The sequence below is a fragment of the Leiobunum rupestre genome, chromosome 9 (genome assembly GCF_980474605.1).
Source record: "Leiobunum rupestre chromosome 9, qqLeiRupe1.1.hap1, whole genome shotgun sequence".
Taxonomy (NCBI): Eukaryota; Metazoa; Arthropoda; class Arachnida; order Opiliones; family Sclerosomatidae; genus Leiobunum; species Leiobunum rupestre.
Window position 1 is genome coordinate 21,435,007 of NC_143392.1, and position 9,687 is coordinate 21,444,693.

The following is a 9,687-nucleotide window of genomic DNA, read 5'->3' on the forward strand; positions in this document are numbered from 1 at the left end:
AACAATAAACACAGAAATGAATATATTAAATAGCCTCAATTTCGAAAAATTATCGTAGAAGTGACATCTGGTGGTGTGAAATGTGTGCTATTCGCGTTCCCTCTTTGTGCTATAATTTATGATAAGGCTATTTCACGGGGAGAAAATACATAGTTTCTGTTTGATGTCTAAATATTCTAAAACTTTCGACGATAGAGGGCGGGTCCGTTCATATTTATAGAAACGCGTTTATTTGGAATATTTTGCCTGTGTTGTTTAAAGGCTTTTGAATTCATATATTCAGCAAATGGCAGTGATGTATCAGTAGAATATATTTTGGATTTGTTTTTTTAACTATATATATAGAGACATCGAAAATGTGAGGGCGTCAAAATAAACCATTTTACACTTTCTGCGTTTTAGTGTCAAGCCGATTCATCAAAGTTTTAACTGGTTTATCCAGAAGTTTATCTAAGAAATACCTCTATAGAATATACCCCATCGTATAGTCAGAAGAATATTAACTCTCAATTTAAAAGAGTTCGCAAGCTCGACGTAGCTTCTACTGAGACCAATATTTCAGCCATCAATGGCTTCAATGTAGATAGAACGTAAAAATTAAGTATTCTTAAATATAAGTTTCAATACAATAAAATACATTTAAAATAATAATAGAACGTATTTACGAACCGAAAATTAATAATTTTGAGAAAAATATTAAAGTTATAACCGAATATTCAATGCTTCTTTTCGAATAAAGGGTAAATTAAATAACAGAGGTTAAGCCAACCAGATAAAACGCGTACGGACAACTTGTAGGTGTGTAGACAAAGCTACCCTCCTTCAAATTTCCCCGTTCACGTTTCCTACGGCGGTTTTAACCTCTCTAATATTACGCATTTTTTATGCTTCTCTTATTTGAAAGAACTCGCCAATCTATTGAATTATACGGTTCTCCGTATTCCAGCAAACAGTCACGTTGAGAAATCATTACAACTTAGAATTTGGAATTCTTGGAAAATATTTCTGAGAAGGCTTTATATGGCAATAACGAGTGTTTTGAATTTTGAACTTCCGGCGGTGACAACAAATACGACCAATTAGGGCGCGATGAATCAGCTTGACAGGATTCGGAGCGTCGCGTAAACTGACATTGACAGTGACGAATGAGCCGGCATGGATAATAGGCCAAACCGAACACCGATAACAATATATTGATATAGTGGATAATAAACAGTAAAATAATATCGAAAGCGGGATGGTATACGTAATAACAAGAATTCATTCGGGTTAACAGAGAATATGTAGAGGCAACTTTCACCTCAGTTTATGGAACCACTCATCAGAAAAATAAATTATTTTTTGATGGCGTGACGACTCAGCGTTGCCAACCTTTTTCAGTAGATTTATCGTACCAGTAACTGAATATTATCGAATTAATCGGCAGATTTATCGTACCAACCACTAAAATTTATCGGATTTTCGGCAGATTTGTTGTACCAACAACCAAAAACGATCGCATTGTTGGATGATTTATACTTCCAACAACTAACAATTATCGAAATTTCGGTAGATTTATCGTACCAACAACTAAAAATTATCGAATTATCGGTAATTTATCGTACCAACAACTAAAAATTATCGAAATTTCGGTAGATTTATCGTACCAACAACTAAAAGTTATTGAATTTTCGGCAGATTTGTCGTACCAACAACCAAAAATAATCGCATTTTTGGAGGATTTATCGTACCAACAACTAAAAATTATCGAATTTTCGGTAGATTTGTCGTACGATTGAAGACCCCAAGAAAATATCATTAGAAAAACTCTCATAAAAATGATATTTTGTTAAGAAACCTTTTCTTAATCTATGATCGTAGGCTATACAGGTCAAACTATCGTACAAAACGATAATTATCGTACAGGTTGGCAACGCTGCGTCAGTCTGCGATCGTAGCGTAGTTCCTTCCCCCTTACCGGGAAAAAGTTGGAATGATTACGCTAAGAGGGGCGTGGTTTTTCTTCGGAATAACAACGAAGCGAACGGAGTACCGCCCACATATTCCGCGTTAAGCCGATTACATTCCTAGTAGTAACAATGATTGGTAAGCGCGATTATATTACGCCGATCCGTCGAGACTGATATTGACGGTGACTTCGTTGGTTTTGTCCGGGCAATCCTTCAAGAGAGTGTCATCGTCCAGGGATTTGGACTGCCTGTAGGCGAGGTGATTCCCGCCGTTGACCGCTTTGGAGGAGGGGGTTTTGAGGCGCGCTGCGGGCACCAGCTTGACCCCGGTGACGTAACGGGTCTCGACGTAATTGTCCCAGTGGCGCAGCGTGGTCGTGTAGATTTTGTCGACTGTTTTGGGGAAGGCGTAGATGGTCTCGGAGTAAGTGCGCGCTCGTAAGCGCGGCGATAATTCCAGGCACTCGCGATAAACGTACTCCTTCGTGTCCGGCTTGAGGCTCAGCGAGCTCTCGTACCGGCGGGTCGCGTAGCGCTGCTCGTACTCCACCTCCGACCTGAACTGGCGCGACCCCTCGTACACGCACGCCGAGTCGTAGGTCACTTCCAACTTGGGGCCGTGCTCCGTCACGCGGATCTCTTCGTTGAACGATTTCGGGATCATCATGTAAGAGTGGAGGTCCGAACCCAGCGAACCTACGAATAGAAAACGCAAATAGACGGTTCATAAAAATAAACAAGCTCGCCAGTCCTCTTCCCAAAGGAAGGTTTTTTTGTGTGAAATAAAAAGGGGGGGGGGGGAATGTGACGTGGCCCGACGCGGGTGCCACCTATGGACAAAAATAATATTATATTTATTTGCAAGGTTTCTTCCGTTAAAATTCGATTTTTTTAAGTTTGTCTGCTGTAACAAATCCAAAGGCTTAGAGCTCTTCAACGCTATCCAAAATAAAGCTAGTATTACTAAGAATGTATTTATTTATACTCAGGGAGAATGAATATGTGGAGACTATCGACGGACACGTTGAGGCCCTAACCCCGTCACGCTAAGGGGGGAGGAGGAAAAAAGGAGGCGGTCTAATTTTTTTGCGTCCTCGCAGCAGCGTTAATCGCGTTGAAAAACTTTTTTTTTAAGAACCAATGAGATTGCAGTATTATTTGATTTTATTAAAGCCGATGAGCATACCGGGAGCCCCAACGGGTGGAATTGGAGAAACGCTAAAAATAATCTCGACATATTCATTCTCCCTGAGTATAAATAAATGCATTCTTGGTATTACCTTTTAACTGATTTATTTTGATACATGAAGGTTTTCTGTCTATTTCAGTTTTAAAAATAATTATCGATAATCCATTGAAGTTTACAAACAAATATAAGACTATGACTAAGATCATTTCGTGAATATGTTTTGAAGGGCAGCCATGTTTAATAAAATAAAAATCATAAATGCGCATGCGTGTACGATCTAAAGCAACCATTCACGGTGCCCCTTCCCTCTAAGATTTCTTATAGTTTTAGTTTTAGTTTCGTTTTTTATAAGCCTCAACAGAACGAAGTTTTAATTTTAGTTTAATTTTTGATTTTGTATAAATGCAGGGTCACCAGGAAAATGCCTCGAAAATTTTATGGACAAAATTGGAAATTTTTAAGCGAATTAAAGGAAAATATAGGAAAAACCATAAGTAAAAATAAGGATTCTTATCGAAAAACAGTAGTTACATTAAGTGAAATATAGGATGAAGAAGGGTACACCAAAGACTATGAAACCTTTCATAGTCTTTGGGTACACGACGGCGGAATGTTTTCCGGTTATACTACATGAGAAAACCCAAGGAATTTATAGGCAGGTATTGAAAATATAGGAAATGTGGTCACCTTGTAAATGATTTAGAAATGTAATTATGTCGGCAAACATTTTGGAATAATTTTTAGTTAATTAAAAAAAATTATTAAAAAACCATTGTTTTTTTTAAAAAAATCACTTGGTTTAAACCATGGTTAAAATCCGCCAACCCTGATATTTATACTAGATGGCGACCAGTTATTTATAAATCATTCCTTAGAAAAACAAACTTCTAAACTATTTTATGCGAGGTTTTATGTAAGAAAAGTGATTAAAATTTCGACACCAAAGGAAGGACGCAAAAAAATCGCATTATTTAAAAATTGAACTTTTCAGACCGGTGGCGTCATCTACTAAGACTTGGCGTATTTAAAAATCAAACCTTTGATGGCGTTATCCCCGTAAAAGGACACGTAAATTGATCTATTTGAGTATAGATAAAAACCAAGAACCTATTCGGGAATCTGAGAATATGGATCTGCGGAGAATCTAAACTTATCTTTATTTACACTTGGTAATTAAAAAGTAGACGAATTTTCTCAACGAAATATGCGAGGGTGGTACTAGAGGCTAATGCTTTAGCCGCATATTCTTAGGTACCTGAAATTATTCTTGGAAATACTAGAAAGAAAAGGTTGCGGTAAAATAAAGGGTGCGTGGGTTTAAATAATATTTTTGGAAATGATTCAAATTACTGGTTGAGTAAGCGGAAGTATTAAGAAACAATAGTTGGTAGTAAAATAAGAGTCTAATTACAAATATCATCAGAAGTTTCATCTAGGCCATTCCCTGAAACGTGTTCCTTCGCAGGCTGGACGCGGGTTCCTTCACTGCGATTTTCATTTACAGATTCTATTATTACCCTTAAAGGGGAATTGCCACCAAAAACAAAATTTAAGAGGTTTTTCTACAGAATGATAGAAAATATATTAATGATTATGTCCCTGAAATTTTATAGTTATTGGAAAAGTATTTAAAAAGTTACGCTACTTTTTCCGCAACCTACATCAAACGGCTTAAAAAATTTCAGAAATCGCGGTTGAACCTACGTGCAGCGCCAAAAGAATGAAGCGGCAATAATATGAGAAAGGGCGGCGAGTAAGGCATTTTAAAAACACGATAAACTACAATCTACCAATATAACTAGGTTAAAAAGCCAAGGCGAATATCTTAGCAGACGACAGTTCCGACCGAAGAACGATAAAACCGGGAAAATAATATTTCGTTCACGAGATGGCGCTGCAGGTAGGTTCACAACCAAGCGGTTCTGAGATTCTCGAGTCGGGGTGGGAGGGGGGGGGGGAATAAAACACGAAATTTGGTTGCTAATAATAAATCAAATACTGGAAATATTAACGTGATATTTTTTGTATAACCATTTACGGACGTCCTCTATCCATTTAAATGGTTTTAACCAATTTTAGGGTGGTGACAATTCCCCTTTAAGGGTGTAAAATGTCAAAATTACGCCGCGAAGGGATTTTTACCAATTGATAAAGCATATTTTCCCGATAAAATATTATTAGAAAATTAAGATATGACGTTCTTTACCCCGCACTATTAAATTCTTCTTCTCAATCGTGTTTTGAAAAAACAACTGGCGCCTAAGAATACATTTTTCAAGCGATTAACTATCAGATGAAGTTGATGAATAGTTCTCTCGTAAGAGATATACAGGGCGTTTCAAAAGGTTATGCAAACCTTTGAAGGAGTTTTAGGGGTGAGTTGAGAAGTATGCCTGTTTTTTCCCCATTTTCCTACGATGAGTTAATAGAGCGCCAGAGAGCTTCAAAGTGTGGCCTACTAGCCCCTGGAAGTAGGCTGCGACAAGCCCAAAACCAAGCAGCAGGGACTTTATATACTGTTTAAGTTTACTTTTTTACGCTGGTTACCTCGATTTGTTTACAAAGTCCTTTTTAACCTATCACACGAACACAAACCTTAATGTTCGCGTTTCCCTGCTGCTTGGTTTTGCGCTTGTCGCAGCCTACTTCCAGGGGCTAGTAGGCCACACTTTGACGCTCTCTGATCCCATTGTAGGAAAATGGGGAAAAAACAGGCATACTTCTCAACTCATCCCCTACAACTCCTTCAAATTTTTGCATAACCTTTTGAAACACCCTGTATTATGCAGGGTTGCCCATTTAATCAAATTCAAATTCCCCGACTTTTCCTTAGCTATTTCCGGAGATTTTCCCTGTTTTATTTTATACGAAAATTTGTCAATTTTTAGGAACTATTTGCAACCAAAATTAAATTCCCCGACTTTTATACTAATTTTTAAAATTCCCTAATTTTTAGACCCATTTTTCAGGAATTCGAGTTATTGTGGCAACCCTGATATGAACCTCTGGTTGAATCGATTTCTAAAACCGTAAAAAGCACATGTTTTTAACTTAAGTGGAGTTCAATACTCCCCTGTGAAAGTGTGGTATATTATAAACATCTGATAGCACTCAAATCAGGTCCGATAAGAGAGGGGGAATCCGGTACAACTTACCGGGGCCCGATTCGGAACGAACGAGTCATACCATAAGTGTATAATATTGTTACAAAAGTGTGACACTTCCTATTCTTCACATGCAAATGTTTTACTGAGCACTATTCACAAGACACACTGCATTACGGGCTTCGTCGCCGTTTTCCGTTCGCTGGGTAATGCGTCACACGTAGCCTTTAACAGCGCCTCGCTAGGGGGAGATTTTCTTCTTGTGATGACGTCACTTCGTTACTAGCTCTCAGTAAAATATTCCCCAAAGTGACAAACTTATGGAACAATATTATAAACTTATGGCCATTCTTATCCCCTAAAATATACAGTTACCTTCAATAGTTCCGGCTCTATTGGGGCCCGAAATTAATATTTTTCCTGGGCCCGGGCCCGCTCTCTGACAGCCTTGACGAAACCCAAAAACTCATAAGCCAAATGGCCAACTTTAATCGTGACCATCCCCATCCTATTTTCGCAAGTGCAAAACTAACAAAAAATACGGGCTTTATATTTTTTTAATGTTCTTTTTTCTAAGATAGTGTAATCTCGAAAAGTGGGGAATATAATCCTCCGTCGCAACCCGTTCTGAATATACGAAACGCCAGGTTTCGCATATTCACAATTTAAAAATTCCGTTTACAAAATTTTTTCTTATATAAAAGGACCGCCGCTTTTAAATCTATGACGCGCGAAAATCTGGGACTCTGCGGGGGGAGGGACCAGGGACCAAAACGAAAATAAAAAAAGATCTTCCCACATTACCATCATTCGCCCCGAAATCACGCTTCACCAAAAATAATTAGGCCCAGGGAGAGAGAAAGATAAAGAATTTTTTTAGTCTCCATCAAATATTCAAATGGCGCGTCGCTCTGTACCGGTACCCAGATTTTTCTCTTTTTATATTATCCATTTTTCGTTTTGCCCCTTTTTCTCAATCGCCAGAACGAACCGAAGGCCAAAGTTACGAAAAGACTGTATTTCCGTAGACGTTGAAGCTGGCGCGCCACCCAGCGGCGGGAGCGACGCGATAATCAGAGAATCTTGCGTGATCACCCGAAAAAAACGTGAAAGCTTAATTTGCATCCTGCTTAAGGAATTTTTAGGGCGTGTACATTCTGGTACTTTAATTTTTAACGGTATTTGGAGTTTGGAACCACTACTATCTTAAACAGTTTATAATGATTTTGGTTTTTGTAAGATACTTAATCAAACCATTGTCAATTAGTATAATAAATAATACTCGTTAAATTATACTTTTAAATTTAAAATTGAATCGTCTTTTAAAGTTTCTAATAAATATGAATTTGCTCGTGAGCTACCGAAATAATTCTTAGGCGCCGTAGAGAGTAAACGGTAGGCATATAGTGGGAATTCGTGAGCTGTTAAATATGAATATGAATATGTTGGGAGGAACAGGACGCTTAAAAAAGCGCGAAGACAAAATAATAAATAGCTACCTGCGGAAAGCGTGGAGTACTGCCTTCTGGTTGAGCGGCGTCTCTTGAGTTTAACCGGACTGGCGGGTAACGACGTCGACCCGGCTTTCGAAGAGGCCTCGGCGTGACGTAAAGAGTGACGTAAGGCGACGTCCTCATCCTGCTGCCGCGAGCCGCCTTCCATGCCAACGCCCCGCTCGAACCCCCGCGCGAAACCCGGCCGTCCCCGACCACCGAGCAGACGCTACTGGTTCCTGAAATCCCCTGAATCGCCGCTTTTCCCCGCGACTTTCACCCCTTTTTTCGATGTCGTCCCCCCCGCCCTCGCGCGCCTTTCGTCCGGTTGAAATTTCCCACATTCTCCGTCCGGTGGCGCTGTTGTTTCGCCGCTCGCGTCACCTTTATTTAATTCCGGAGGCTTTTTAAATAAAGCCGGGCTCCCGGGATCGCGTCTTTTCGCTTGACGTTGGAAGATTTCCGAGAGCTCGAGGCTTCGGAGCCGCTTCCGGCGCGCGATAGACCTTGTAGCGTCGTTTACCCGGGAAACCTCCGCCTAGGACCCAAAGAAACGTTCGCCACCCACGATATAGTATAGACCGAGGCACTATCTCTTTGCGAGTTCCGATTTTTATCAGGGGTTTGTTCAAGCGAGAATACTTTTCCTCGAATCGTTGCAATAATAGAAGTCTTCCTGATATCAGCGAGGCAGTCTTATCTATTTAAGCCTAAGTTGAAATATATGCCTACTTTTTGGGTTATATTATCTTTAAGAGTTGCAGCGTCCTGTTCAACGAAACAATTTTATGTAAAAAGTAGGGCAAAATAAGATTAGTTTAGCAAAATTATATTAGAAATGTCAGCTACTGTAAAATAGCCTTATAACATAATACATAATCATTTGAAAAATTCGTTTCCTTCTGTACATCGTGATAGTAGAAAAAAATCAAATTTCGTTATTTGAAAATATTTTCGCGGTCAAAATAAAATATATCTCGTTTCTCTTCCGACTCTTCGTCTGTTTAAACCATTTTAGTAGAGTCTCGTAGCGTAGCAACTAGAGAAAAATCTGAATAGGCAGTCAAGGCTTAAAATAAGCCTTGGACCTCCCGCTCCGCCAAAATGGGAATCAAAAGAAATTCAAAACTTCCGTCAAAGTTTTTGTGACATATACCATTTCTTTTAAAGGGGAACGGTCAAGCTTTAACCAGTTAGATAGCCCTATAGCCCATTAAAAACTAAATTTTATAGCGAAAACTGCATCAAAAATATTGAGTGGTTAATTTTTAATAAAATAAAGAAATTTCGGGAAATCGAAAAGCGCTCGTCTGCCGCGAAACCTGGTGAGAAGTCGGTGAGACAGAAAAACAACGTAAAAGCGCGCGCTGCTGAAGACGCAAAAATTATGTTTTGCACGCGCGGCGCGTTCCAGTTATGAGAGACCTAAGCCTAAATTGCGCGATTTTAAAAGTTAGGATAGTTCGCAAATCGCTCATACGGGGTTAGGGGCGGTGGCGGCAGCCCCTAAGATGGCGGCGAAAATTCAAACCCAAACACCTGGCGGCGTTATTTTTCGTTTCAACTTTTTGGGCCAAAAGCTATTTTTTCAAGACAAAAAAAGGTACGCGTTAGTCTATTGAACGTCTTGTTAATCTTTTGATACGGAAATAAGGCTATATTTGGAAAAGCTTGGCCGTTCCCCTTTAAGTTACGCAACTGCTGTTTCCAATTTGTTAAAAACATTGGTGACGTCACTTTATTTAGCAGACGACAGTTTCTAGAATCCCGCTTTTATTAATTGTTAGTTCAGCAATCATTCTAAGGATGGCGCCACGTTTGTGTCTGGTGGGTAAGTCAACATGATTGGGTGAGATCGACTTAAAAAAGATATGAAAACGTGAAATATTTAAAAAGAAACTACGCGGGAAAAAGAAGTATCATCACGTTCAACCTAGATTATATTGCATAAC

The 9,687-nt window shown here is 39.2% G+C and overlaps 1 protein-coding gene across 1 annotated transcript; it reads right to left on the minus strand.

Moving 5' to 3' along the window:
- Positions 1–1,617: 1,617 nt before the first annotated feature.
- Positions 1,618–7,988, minus strand: LOC149926831 (uncharacterized). The gene is made up of 2 exons (XM_090158711.1): positions 7,742–7,988; positions 1,618–2,645 (listed from the first exon to the last, which is right to left on the minus strand). Exons 1-2 carry the CDS (start codon positions 7,902–7,904, stop codon positions 2,101–2,103), a joined length of 708 nt encoding a protein of 235 aa, XP_090014837.1. The 5' UTR covers positions 7,905–7,988; the 3' UTR covers positions 1,618–2,100.
- Between the last annotated feature and the right edge of the window lie 1,699 nt (positions 7,989–9,687).